The sequence below is a fragment of the Prionailurus bengalensis genome, chromosome C1, assembly GCF_016509475.1.
Source record: "Prionailurus bengalensis isolate Pbe53 chromosome C1, Fcat_Pben_1.1_paternal_pri, whole genome shotgun sequence".
Classification (NCBI taxonomy): Eukaryota; Metazoa; Chordata; class Mammalia; order Carnivora; family Felidae; genus Prionailurus; species Prionailurus bengalensis.
Genome location: NC_057345.1, coordinates 15,329,274 through 15,343,275, shown reverse-complemented (window position 1 = coordinate 15,343,275; position 14,002 = coordinate 15,329,274). Strand labels below are relative to the sequence as shown.

Genomic DNA, 14,002 nt, shown 5'->3' with positions numbered 1-14,002 from the left:
TTTTCAGTAACCTGTATCCACTGGTTATTTTTCTGTTTTGTAGTGCTAAGTGCCAACGATACATCAGTGTTATGTTGGCCATGCCCTGTTGCCAACTGTGCACAGAAGAGTGAGTGAGTGAGTGAGTGAGTGGGTGGGTGGGTGGGTGGGTGGCATTAACATTGGATCCAAGTTCACAGAAAGCTGCTTTCTTTAATATCTACAGTCCTCACCATCTTAAAGACCCCTCGTAAAAAGAAAAAAAAAAGAAATGAATGTGTCTATTTTTAATATGAGCCAGCAGCGACTACAGTTTGTTCTGTTGCTTACAGTTACCCACAGGACTAAGACTATTGTCATTCCAAATGAAAAACTCAATAGCCAATGGTGACTAGTGCAAAATAGACTAGGGTACTTTCCCACTAACTTGTGTTGGTTGTTTTTTTTGTTTTGTTTTGTTTTTGTTTTGTTTTTTGTTTTTTTGAAGTATATGTGTAATTTTATAAGGTACTCCTCTTGTTCATAGAAAGTTATCTTTTGACTGGACCTTCCAAATACATGAAGTTGCAACTTTTATTTTAGAGCCTTAGAAATGGGACCTTTCTGTGGAACAGTGATAAGACAGGTACTGCTGTACTCAGGTTAATTTTTTTCCCATTTTCTTCAAAAGTGTCATGAAGAAACATCTCACTTCCACCCCCTACTTTCATACCACATGGGTGGTATTGCCTATTCTTGAAACTTGATGTCCGTAGTAGAGGTATGATCTGCTTTCTTTTCATAATTGGAAAACTGAAAATAGAAGACCTCAGTTTCTGTGAAGAGAAAATGTTCTGCAAGAAGAGTATAGCTGCCATTGTCATCATTCTGAAAAACGATTTTACAATAATTCACAAGTATAATGGCTGACCTAACACAGTCTAATCATGTAGGTCATCAAGAACTCATTAAGTTATGCTGAATAACTTCAAAATGTGTTTAAAACACATTTCATTACTTGAATAATAGGTGGTGTTTTAGTCTCCAGGGTGAATTCTTGGTAGAGCAGTCTTCAGCCATCTCCTACTCTGTGGCATGAGCTCCACTGCACGTAGTTGAAAATTATTTACATGAAATAATGCCAGTTGGGGAAATAATTCCAAATTTTTTGCACGTAATTTGAATTCTGAGTCTGAGGGATTGTTTCCTAGTTAATCTTTAGTCTGATTCACCTGTAGTGATGATTTGACAGAAGGATGGCTCTAGTCTAGGAAAGAAAATAATTGAAGACATAGATTTTAGTTCCTTAAATGTATTAAAGTAAAGCCTTGTGTGGTTTGCTTTTCAAAACCGCTTTGTAAATACTTTGTTTTCACTACTAAAGAGGGTGGTTCATATTTATTATTTAGATAGTTAATGCATTAGTAGCCAGTCCAGACACTATGTCCTGAAAAGTTTTCTCTGTCTTTTTTAGTAAAATCACATTGGAAGGCAAGTTAGTGCTCTGATGAAGAATTATTTGATCATAGAGGTTTAATATGTAAAATTTTATGGGTGGAAGACCTTTTTCTTTCATTCTAAGTTAGGGAAATTAGGTGTTGGAATATATATTATCTGCTTTCAAGCACAGTATTTAGCTAAGGAGTTATATTCTGTTTTGTTTTTATTCTCAGTATCAGATAGCAGTAGGTGCATATGTACAGTGTTGTGTTGTTGTGTATAAACAGTGACTGAGAGATTTGACTTCTTTCACTCTTTTTTCTTCTTGAGCTGATAATAGTACCACTTTGATTAATCATGTTGGAGAGTGATATTCTTTACCAGCTGTTTGCTTTGGTATGCCTGATACTAAACTTTACTAGTTAATTGTATTTAAATATATATATATATAGTTATTTATATATTTAAATACATATTTATATATTATAAATATGTTTATATATTTATAGATATATAAATGAAATTTTTTTTAAGAAATAAAGGAAGATACTGAAATTTCCATTTCATGTATGAGATACCCCATTAAACTTAAGTAAATTTGAAATCAGTCCTTTAACATTCTTCATTTCCTGTTGGACATTTTAATTACCTCCTGGCTATTTCTTGTAATATAAAAGCTTTTCTCATTTCCTCCAGCTATATCAATTGCATAAGCATACTTGACTTTTTCATGTTTGTCTTAATATAACCACTTAGTATTTCAGACTTTCTTTTTATTTTAGGGGTTTTTTTTTTGTTGTTGTTGTTGTTGTTGTTTTTAATTATTCCTATCAGAAGGATACCCTTACGTGCCTAACAGCTTAGCTGTTTCTCTCCCAGCTGATAAATGACAAACTATACCTGGTAGTGGTGTTAACCTGTTGAATCTTAGTACCTGTCTGTCACTGTCCTGCAGCAAAGCTTTGACTGTTTGTGTTTTGTTTTTTTTTCTCGTGGGTTTTTTTCTTTTGGCATATTGTGTGACATTTTGGTTTTTGTTGTGGTGTTTCTGACTCTTTGTGCCTTTCCTTTTGTGTTTGTTTTCCCTCCTTTTCTCAGTTTGCAGCGGGGCCTCGACCTGCCCATCATCAGGTACTGTACCCTTGCCCCTTCACTATCACCCGTAATACTAGGCGGGGGTGCCAGTAGCTGCTGACTCTGAGAATGTTGCCGTTCCAGGGGCCGCTCCGCTGCTCTCTCCAGGAGCTGCAGCCTCGTGGGGTCCTCTTCTCATCCTTCACTAACCTCACAGCACTCTGTGCGTAACAGACCCATTCCCTTCTGTTTATGGGAGTTTTTTCCCTCAAAATCATTGCTCTGAATGTAGAGAACCCTGACATTTTTTTGATAAATTAACACCCCCCCCCCCGATTTTGTGGGTATCTGTACTGTTTACATTTAACTGAGTGGAACAGGCAACATTCTAAGGGTTTTCTGTTAACATTCTGATGTAACTTGTATTGATGTGTATAAAATAGCATTAGTATTTCTAAAACCACTTACTCTCAGTTGCTAACTGAAATCTAATATCCAGTTAACAATAACATATATTCATTTGCTGCATAGAGAATTATCCTTACCCTGTTGGTTCTTTTAAATGAAGTGATTGTTTAAATTAATATCCAAAAATGTATCCACTAACACTAATTTATTTAGCAGGAATATACTAGAGGAGGTGGTTTGGGGAGAAAAAGACTTTTGCAGGGCTTTTCCCTCCAAGTAGTTTTTGATAGAGTGTTCTGAAACATTTTCTTCTGCTATAGTAGAAAGGGCATAGACTTTAGAGTTGTACAGATCTGGGTTCTTATTACCACCATATTATCATGTAACCAGCTGTTTTAACCAGATCTTTTTCTGAGCCTCAGTTCCCTCCTATGTAAAATGGGGATAAATACCCTTTACATTAGAGATAAGATTCCTAAGGCATCTGACACAAAGTGAACAGTCAATAAGTGGTAGCTGTTTTTAATATTATTATGCAATATAATATGGTTTGATAAAGCAAGAGAAAAGTTACCAGTGTTTACCTGTGTTATCATAGTTAGCATTCTTACTACTGAGTAAATGGACATTGTTTCATTAAAGGATTTCTTTGTCTACCCGTGATTTAATACAAGGCTCTGTTTCTCAAAATACAGTCTTTCCAAGTTAGAGGATGTAAAAGCCAAGCAAAATCTGAGATTCCAAAGACACTTTGCAGGAGAACTCAGAGGTGATTGTATGAAGTGGATGGCAGTTCTTTGGATTAGATGAAGAAATAAAACTCGGGTAGTTTTTAGTATCAACAGACAGTATTGTTAAAGTACTTGAAGAGCTTGGCATTTGGTGTCAGCTAGACCTAGGTTTGACTCTTCTTTATTAACTGAGTGGTTTGGGGTAAGTTATTCACTGCTCTCAGCCTTTCTTTTCTCATTTGTGAAAGGGGCACTGTATTAATACCCGTCTTAGGACTCATAGGAAGAGTAAATGAGGGAGTGCAAGTAAACTGATTAGCAATGTTTAGCACATACCAAGAATATATGGGGTAAGATTACTAATAATTAAAAAAAAAGATAATCTCTTAAGTTAAAAAGATTGATTATTAATTTTAAAAAATGTTTAGTCGAGGACCATAGAAGCCAGGCTTAAATTTTAGTCAGGGATCAATCCAGTAAGACCACTAACAGAAAAATCTGGGATATCTCTGTTCAGGAAGTAGAGTAGAAAGAAACTGTTGTTTAAGTAAAAACATTTTTGAACTCCTTCATATAAGGCTAAATGTTTCTATTATTTCTATTCAATAGTGATGGTCCTCAAAGGGGGATGTTGTATTTAAGCCTTTACAAATAGTCTTTTTTGGGAAAATCTGTCTTCTGAACTTTCTTCTGAGCCTAAAGTCTTATGATATGCTTTGTCGTTCTTCCATTTCAAAAACCAAGGAAAACTTTAAGGAGTCTTGTGACAAGAGGTTGATTTCAGTTCTAAAATCATTTTTCATGTGTAATAGGACTCACTCAAAAAAGTATTGGCAGATTGGTCCTTTATCTAGCTATAGGATGATACTTGTGAAATTATGGCGTGTTTTAACCATTAAAAAAATTGGAATCACGTATGTGTGTATACTTATTACTTATTCATTAACAAGGAAGATAATGACTTCCTGACACTAGTTCTTAAAGATAGATTCTTGAGATGCAGCATAAATACAGAGCATTGCTTTTGGATACAAAAACTTTAGGTATCTGGGTGTTTTTACTCTGGCATTCCCCTCTTTCTAAATGCCAGTTAGAATTTTTTCATTACACCACAGAGAATTAAGTAAGGAAATAATGTGACTTTGGTTGAGGCAGTAGCAGTAATGAGTGACCTTGGAGAACTAGAGGAGGGAGAGGCTTGGTGTTGAAGTGGCGACTGCTGAGCAGGAGCTGGCTGAACCAGTATTAACGGCATAGAGCATGTTAGAAAGAGTTCGCTCTTCTGTGTCCATAGATGTACAGACTAGTTTGGTTTGTTTCACCGTGGAATAGATATTGGCATTTTGGGTGGGATCACCAGTTATGAAAAGCTTCCCTGTAAATTGCAGCTCATTAGGCAACCTTAGGGCTCTAAGTGCCAGTAGGATTCCCCCAGTGACAATTAAAAAACAAAACAAAAACACCTTCATACGTTTCCAAATAACCCCAGTGGAGGTGATACTGTTTCTCATTTGAGAATCACTGGCTGAAGTCGGTATTTAAAATGATCTCCTCAGATCTAACGTCAGTTAGAGGTTCATAGAGGAGATGCTCATAAGACAAAACCGTACATAGAGACTTGTATAGTGAAATCAGTACAGTGAAAAACATTGAGTGGTTTACAGAGAATACGTTTTTAAAGGGAAAACATCTGTGTCCTATATTAGTTTTGGTTTGTTGTGAATTGAAGGCACAAATGGTTTTTTCAGTTATTGTCGTTTCCTTTGACCAGAAAGCATTAAATTGAGAGTTAGAATTAGTGAATATGTTTCTCACTTTTCCTTTATCGCATTGCATTGTTCATCAGTGGCTCCCTTTCTGATCACATATCCTTTCATGCTTTGATCTTTTTTCAGAAAATAATTTGATTGATGCTGGATGATGTTCCTATGATTGCTGTTTCTAAAGTCCAACAGTAAATACATAACTTTTTGTGAATGCTTAGTAACAATTGTTTCTCTGAACATTATGAAGAAAATAAGTACTGTTGTTTCGATAAGCTAGTTGCGGGTAATTGCTTGTGAAAAGAAAACATGATTGTCCAGGCTAGTAATCTAGGACCTATATATATATATTTTTTTTCTTCTTTGTAAAGTGAAGTACCTGAATTGAAATGAAACATGTAAGATTTTGGAGAGCAAATCTTTTTAGTTTAATAGAACCAAGAAACTGTTGCAGAATGTATTTCTTGGGACTACTTTTATTTAGAATATGTTTATGTGTGGCCAGCCAGTGTTCTTATTTAGTCCTTCTAGTCAGGGATACCATGCTCTAGTTAGAATTATGTCAGCCATGTCTTCTTCCAGTATCATTAGTTTTTGGCTTTTGCAGAAATTCTTCAAGTTAATTAGGATGTTCTTTTCTTTTTGGCATTTTGCAGTCCGAAGACAGCTTTAGATTAGAATAACAGTTTTCTTCAAGGGTGAAAGAAGTACTAAGTAATTTTATATGCGAACACCCTTGGCTTGAGAAATATGTCAACTATTTTTACTCTGGTGTTTGAAAATCCCAAGGTAATTAGAAACTGAAAGAACAGAACAGAACGTACACTCATAAGTGAAACAAGTCACTTGGTATAATGTAGATTCTGACTTGTGTTATTTTCATGTTTGGTACCTGAAATTTGTGTAGTTGTGGTTTGAAGTTACTTGTGTGCCTGTCCTTATTTTACTTTTGGGTTTCACAACAGAGATCAAGTGTTGGTTTTATACTACGGCTGAGTAGTCTTTGCATTTTGAGAAAGACCAGGGAATTGGCATTTAAGAGTGTTCATAAAACAAAAAATATTCTGCGGTGTGTCGATAAATGATTTTAGTTCACATAGTATTCACAAGTGTTGGAGAATATGCCATATTCAGAGCCATTGGAGTTAGTATAAACAAATAAAAGCTTCATAAAACACAATAGTATTGGGCATCAAAGAAATATGTTACCTGGTGGCCAGCGTTGAAATTGTGTGTGTGTTTTCCTGTTGTAGTTCTGTTCTTGTTGCTAAAAGATTAAAAGAAAACAGCTGGCTTATGTTGTTGTTGTGTTGTGTTTTTTTCCATTATGACCCTTAAAGGTTTTTGTACTCAAAGTTGTGCTATTATATTTGAAGTCTTAGTTTCTGGTAGAGAAATATTTGCATTGCTCTAGGCAGTTTCTTAAATTTGGAAAGTAAAATAAATGAAGGCTTAGGGCTTGCCTCTGGGGCCAGACCTGGCATATCAGAGTTTAATGGATATAACTTGGAAATCAGATCAAGCATTTATGCAGTCTTATGACCAGTGCTTAGATTTTTCAGAGTTGAAGTCAGTCATGGGCAATTTTATCTGGTGCCTTACTCACAAAAGCATTGTAAGGTTACAGCAGAGATAGTAAAGAAAATATAGGTTAGAAGTTGGCATAACGGGGAATCTTAGCTTTACTGCAAACTAACTTTGAGCATCAGATTTCTTATCTGAGAAATGATAAAACGTGCTCATAAATGATAAAGTATTGAAGTATTACAACAATAGCACCTATTTCCTAAGGGTGTTGTGAGCATCCCAGTGCCTGCCTGTCACGATCCCTTGCGCATAATAGATCCTTGGTAAATGTCAGTTTCCTTTAGCAATAAGACAGCCTGCCTTTCTTCTCCCTTTTCTCAGCCTATTTTTACCTATGAGTAGAGTGTTCTACAAGGATGTTCCTTTCCCAGACTCTACATTATGATCAGACAGAACACCTTCTGTTCCTGACAGAATCCTTAGGGTTTTGTTTTTTGTTTTTTTGTCGGCCATCTGACGTAATCCTCTAGGACAGTACTTTCTAATAGAACTTTCTGTGATGGTGAAAACGTTCTGTGTCTGTACTGTTCACTATAGTAGCTACTAGTCACATGTGGCTGTTGAGCACTTGAACTGTGCAATGCAGTTGAAGAACTGAATTTTTAATTTAATGTTAATTTAAGTAATCAAATATGGCTAGTGGCTATTGTATTGGAAAACTCAGCTCTAGGGTTTACATCTTCTATTTCTTAATGAAATGTTGAAGTATGTGATATTGGCCACATGCAGGGAAGATACACAAAGAATTTAGAATGTAATAGCCTTCATTATAAATTATTGTAAGTCAGTAGAATCTCTGGTTGATACTTGAGTGATATCCCATTATGTGGACTCTTTACTGCTTGTCCCTTTGTAACTTGCCAGAAAATCATAGCACTGTTATTTTCTCCAGAGTACTTCAGAATTTTTGAAGATATTAATGTAAAAAATTCATAATTGGAAATCTTACTGTTCTTCCAGGAGGCTGAACAATAAATTGCAGAAAGCTAGGTGTTTCAGAAGCATATTTTCGATACGGTTTTTATTGCTTTGCAAGTTAGTATTCAGTAGTTTTTTTCCTGCGTGGGAACTAATGTGATTGAATATGATTTTTCTAGTTGCTAAAAATGAATAGGTAGTTTTCAGAGAACTTCTTTTTAAAACTTTTTTATTATATATGGAAATCTGTGACTTTTTTTCTTTCTCTTTTTTTAAGTTTATATATTTGTTTTGAGAGAAAGAACAGGGAGAGAGACGGAGACAGAATCCCAAGCAGGTTCCACCCTGTCAACGTGGAGCCCGACTTGGAGCTCAAACTCCCGAACCGTGAGATCATGACCTGAGCCAAAACCAAGAGCCAGACAGTTAACTGACCGAGCCACCCAGGCACCACCGGAGAACTTTTTTTTTTCTTTTAAGTTTGTTTGTTTCTTTATTGAGAGAGAGAGAGAGAGAGAGAGAGAGAGAGAGAACATGCACACAGAGGGCAGGGGCAGAGAAAGAGGGCGAGAGAGAATCCCAAGCAGACTCCGCTCTGTCAGCACGGAACCCGTGAACCGTGAGATCAAGACCTGAGACAAGAGTCGGATGCTTAACTAACTGAGCCACCCAGGCGCCCCATGAGAACTTCGAGGTATTATGTAGATTTTAGAGATCCCCTTGTCTTTTGATGATTTTAGAAAGAGGAATTCATGAGAAGTGATATAATTACCAGCATCTTCAAAAAACAATTATTACTAATGTGTCCAGGAAACTTTTGGTAATGATATCATTATCACATCTGTAGAAGGATTTTCTAAGAGGTAACATTCTTCCTCTGGCTTCTGGAATGTTTCAGTGGAAGTCTGCTATCACAAGTACTCTAAATTTAGCCTCTCTTTTAAATGTGCCTTAGCCCTTTGGAGCTTCCCAAAGTACTACCTCAAATGAGGGCTGATGCTTTTCTTTGCCATCCTCCTGGTGTGTTAGTAGACAGTTGGAAGATAAAAGACTTTTAACCCAGATTGAAATCCAGTTTGGAGATGATACTTGTGTTGTACACAATTCCTCCCTTCTTAACCTAGTCTTTTTCAGCATTTTCATCAGTGACTTGGTTAAATGATATGCCTGTCAAATTTGCTGATGCTTATGTGGTTTTGGCACTGCATGATATATTCAGACTCTAAAAGTATCTCTACAGTCTGCAATGATGGGTTGAAATTTGCCAGTTAATTTTTTTTTTAATTTTAAAAAAAATTTTTATGTTTATTTATTTTTGAGAGAGAGAGACAAAGTGCAAGTGGGGTAGGAGCAGAGAGGGAGGGAGACACAGAATCCAAAGTAGGCTCCAGACTCTGAGCCGGGAGCACAGAGCCTGATGTGGGGTTGGTACTCACCAACTGTGAGATCATGACCTGAGCCGAAGTTGGATGCTCAACCAATTGAGCCACCCAGGCATCCCTAAATTTGCCAGATAAATTTTCAAAAGGACAATATGCAAGATTCCCTTGTATGTTCCTGTACAAGAACACCTCTTTATAAGTACGTACAAAAGTGAAGAGCATGACTTATTTTTAGGATATATGTAAAGAAGACTGAAGGGTTTTTAAAAGATTGTATGTAACTCAGTAGTAAAATGTGGTTGACAGAAGCTCTTCTGTTGTTCTTGGTTTTATTAGTAGAAATGTAGTCAGCCAGAATCAGAGACAGATGTTTCTCTTTCATTTAGCAACAGATACATTTATTGAGTGAAGCCAGGTATGTTCTGGGAAGACGCCACCTGGATAGTTGTGTTTGGTTCTCTATTTAGTCAGACTTGGAGCAGTGGAAACCTATTGAGAGAAACCTGAAGAGGGAATTCAGAATCTTGGTTCAAGGGATAGAATGTGGAGGGTAATGATTGGCTTTGAACAAAAAGTAGATGGTGTGAAAGTTGGCAGTGATGGCTGTCTTCAGATAACTTCCATGGTAGAAGGATTTGACGTTGATGTGATTTTAGGAATAGTTATTGGACCAGAGGGTAGATGACACAGAGAGAGAAATTTAGAGCCAGTAGAAGGGAAGACCTCTGCTGTGTCAGAACTCCATTTAACAATGAAACGGAACTGTCTTGGGTTGCTCAAGTTTCATAACCTCAAGGCCATTTCATATAAGAGATTTAAACTGTAGGTATGTGGTTAGATTAAATGGCCTGTACTGTCTTCACATCCAGGTGAGTTTGATTCTTTTAATGATTCTTCATCACTCATTAGACAGGCAAAGAGATTCTGAAGCATTGCAAGCAGTTTGGGAAGGCCCATTCACGTTTACACCTTCTTTTTCATAACCTGTGGTTTTCTGCCATGCCCACCCACAGATTTTAAATTTCCTGTCCCACTATTAAATCATAATCTAAATTCACAGTTGAATGGCTAGGAGAGAGTGCAAAAAAGAGAATTCATCTCTTTTTATGTCTTTGTTTTTCCAGCCATTACACCTTTTCTAGTTCTATTGATACTAGAATCTTGTGTGTGTCTGCACACACATGCTGCGGGAGTGGGGAGCGAGGGAAGGAGGGTCGGAAGGAACTTCTTAAAGGGGAAGAATAAGCTCCAGATCGCCTGTCCCTGTAAAAATCTTAGTGCAGTGAGATTGAGTAAAAGTAGGTCTGTTAAATGTTGTACCAAGCATGTAAAAGCATATGAACAGGTATCAGTTACTTTAAGGGAGATAGAGAATTAGAATCTTATAGGTAGAAGAAATTTGTTTTCCTGAAGAATAAGCATGAATTTTGTGAAGTAACCGATGGAGCATTTTTCTTACCAGGAATCAGTTCTGGTTGAGGGATATGCACCCCTTAGTGCATTGGATAAAGGTCTCAACACATCCCTGCAGCCTTTGAAAAAATGTCTTCTGACTGACAGTTGTTGGAAAATATGAGGGGTGTTCCACTTCGTGAGAAGTGGAGTGTGTAACAATTAAAGTTAGAGACCTAAACCTGACTGTGTTTAAATTACGGATAGGAGACCTTTAGTAAGGTACTTGATCTCCAGTCCCTCAATTTTCCCTTATATCTAATGGGAGTGATAATAGTACCTGCCTTAGAGGTGTGTTGTGAGAATAATTTAATATATGTGTAAAAGGTTTTGAGTGGTTGCTGGTAGGTAGTAAGTGCTATATAAATCTCCACTCTTATTTAGTGTGCATATATGAATACATTTTTCTACATTGCTTCAAAGCTGAAATCTTAGTGTATTAAAAAAAGCATGTCTACCTAACCACAAATTTTGTGTTTTATTGAGTTCAGCTGCACCTTAATATTAGCAGTAATATTAGCAGTAATATCGTTTCTTTTTTTAAACCACTGAAGAAGATAGTCTTACTGCTATTCCGAATCCTCCTTGAATCAGCTGTAATCGCAGTTACTGTAAACAGAGTGGTTAAAAACCCCAGCAGAGGAGTTGGAAAAGAGTGCCAAGAAAAGGACTCGCATATAGTAAACTGTTAGAATTGTGGGGAAACTCTGACCGTATCTGCTTTTCTTGCTCTATACAACTTAATAGCATTGTGTCTCTTCAGGCAGTAAATACTTTGACAGAATTTGATGATAATATAACCACAGTAGATCATCACCTGTTCTGTTTGATACTGTCCTTATCTTGGCTGCCCTCTAGAGTTGGTGGAAAAGGATCTTACCGGAGTAAGATTTCTGTCTACTATATCTAATATCTAGTAATGCTCAATTAGTTGAGCAGAGGAATGACTATTCTCTCCTTGAGACCTGTAATAGTTCTGTGGCTCCCAATACATTAACCAAGTTATAAAAATGCTTAAGTTCATTCCTAAAATATGTTTATAGCTCACATACATTGATGAGTAATAGATTTTACCTGCTGTGTAATTCAGAGAAGTGAAGTCTAGGGTGGAAAGCTTACTAGTTCAGTGTTCTTGGTTGAAGTCAACAGAAATTCTTGTGTCTGTTACCAAAACTGTGTCGGTGGAAATAACTAGAAGACTATTGCTGTTGGTGTGGCCCCAGCCCAGGTTCCTGTATTACCAACTTTGCTTCTTGTACTTTCTTTTCATCTCCATCAGCTACTCTCTATGGCCTCCCTCATTCACTCCATTCTCCTGCTGTACCGTCTGTCATTTTTCTGTGACTTAATCTCTTTAGGGCTTTCTTTGTCCTGGGTTATGAAGGCCAAATGGGGATGAGCCTTGGGCGCTGGATCCTAATCCTTCCAATTGAGCACAGGATGAAAAGTTATTTCTTCTATCACATTTGGGTAGCTTGATGCTTAACAAGAGTAAGACAGGATATGACCAGAGTGGGCCCACAGGTCAAAGCTCATCCTTGCCTTTATTTGGGCCAGTAGAAATACTCATGTCTGGAATATGAAACAACTCAGGAGATTTTGGAGCCAGACCACATTTTAAGAATAGTTTTATATTTCCCCATTTTAAAGCTTTAAGTGGCCTCTTATGTACTGTGGTAGTGGAGAGGTTTCTGTCCTGAAGGGTCTGATAAATTTTGAAAAGCCTAGTTATTTTTTAGGACTTTTGTAAACTTATTTTTAAATTAATTTATTTATTTTGAGAGAGTGAGCGAGTCAGGGAGGGGCAGAGAGAGAGGGAAAGAAATAGAATCCCAAGCAGGCTCTTTGCTGTCAGCATGCAGACCAATGAGGGGCTCGATCTCATGAACCATGAAATCAACAAGAGTCGGATGCTTAACAACTGAGCCACCCAGGCGCCCCTTTAAACTTTAAAATAATGAATGGCACTTTTATTATTACCTCTTTTCTCCATTAAAAATGGAGAGTGGATCATAGAGAAGCTGAATAACTAATGCCAAATTACATAATGGGTGTCTGTAGAGCCAATAGTAGGAATCAGTAGTCCCAACTGTACTTGTGCTAATAAGTAGACATATCCTCTCAAGCTGTTATAACTTGTGGCTACTACTAGAATATTTTTGCCACTGGATTTATTTATTTTCAATTAAATATGATTTGATTCTTCAATTCCATGTGCCCTTGAATTCTCAAGTGGAGAATTGTCATTCTGATTTTCTAATCTTCCTTCTTTTCCTGTTATTACTAAATACAAAGATATTTTTGTTGAGCTGCATGCTATGTCCTACCCCTTCCTACTGATCTATAAGCTTTTCCATTGGCTTTCTTTCTGTTTCCTGCTGCTTTCTTGCTTCATAATTGAAGGGAGGATTCAGACCCATCCAGGTAACAACTACTGGTTCTGCATGGCCTCTTTATTGCTCTATTCCCTTATTATTATTACAGTGAGACAATTACAGTTGATTGTTGCTGATGATTATACATGCATTTATGGTGGGAATTTACAATTGGTATATTGTTTCAAGGCTTGTAAGCCTGCAGTGAGAACCATAAATGACCACAGGTACTGGCTGCTATTTGATACATTTGAGTTCTCTTCCTTCCAGACCATTCTTAAGTCTGTCTAGATTTGTCACTTCTCTTGCAAACTATTCAAGAAAGTAAAATTGGATTCGATTTAATATGGGTTGCCACTTTTTAGGAAAGGAAGGCCATTCCCATCACCCTATAGGTAGTTTTAATTTAACTTGACTGAGATGAAAGTATTTATATCCAGGTTGATTTCTTGTTCTTCTAAATATTTTATAAATTACTTGAATGGTAGTTTTTAGGTGACTGCTTTTAATTTTTAATAAGTTGATTATGAGCCACCTACTCTTAGTGAAATATGCAGTACTTTTATATAGTAGAACGAGTTTTAGAGAGACAAGCTTTTGTTACATTTTATCACAGATTTTAAAATTAATAATTATGGTATAGAATTTTTAGTTTAAATTAGCTGAGACTTCATTTTAAAAGTGAGACCTCCCTGTTTTCATATGTGTGACAGCATTGATCAAAACTTGACTTAGTGTGCCTAGTGTAGGATATGTTTTTTGATCCCAGCCATAGACAGTTTGTCTCTTTTCATGTACGTTGTATTTTCAATTAAAGTTGATAACCTTTTTATTAGTGGAAAAAAGGAGAAAGCTCAAGATAGTAAAATTTACGTATTTCCCTTTGTAAAAAATATATATATAAATATTTGTTT

At 36.5% G+C, this 14,002-nt stretch overlaps 1 protein-coding gene across 47 annotated transcripts in view; it reads left to right on the top strand.

Annotated features, from left to right (window-relative positions):
• Positions 1-14,002, top strand: part of EIF4G3 (eukaryotic translation initiation factor 4 gamma 3) — a 315,357-nt gene that overhangs the window by 160,157 nt on the left and 141,198 nt on the right. For 21 of the 47 annotated variants that reach the window (XM_043574001.1, XM_043573979.1, XM_043573971.1 and 18 more), the window contains 2 exons: positions 2,497-2,529; positions 13,117-13,137. The exons of 16 other annotated variants lie outside the window; for them this stretch is intronic. In XM_043574001.1, the coding sequence (XP_043429936.1) occupies positions 2,497-2,529; positions 13,117-13,137 (54 nt within the window). The remainder of the gene's footprint in view (positions 1-2,496; positions 2,530-13,116; positions 13,138-14,002) is intronic. 10 more of the 47 variants (XM_043573966.1, XM_043573980.1, XM_043573972.1 and 7 more) reach the window with 2 other exon arrangements.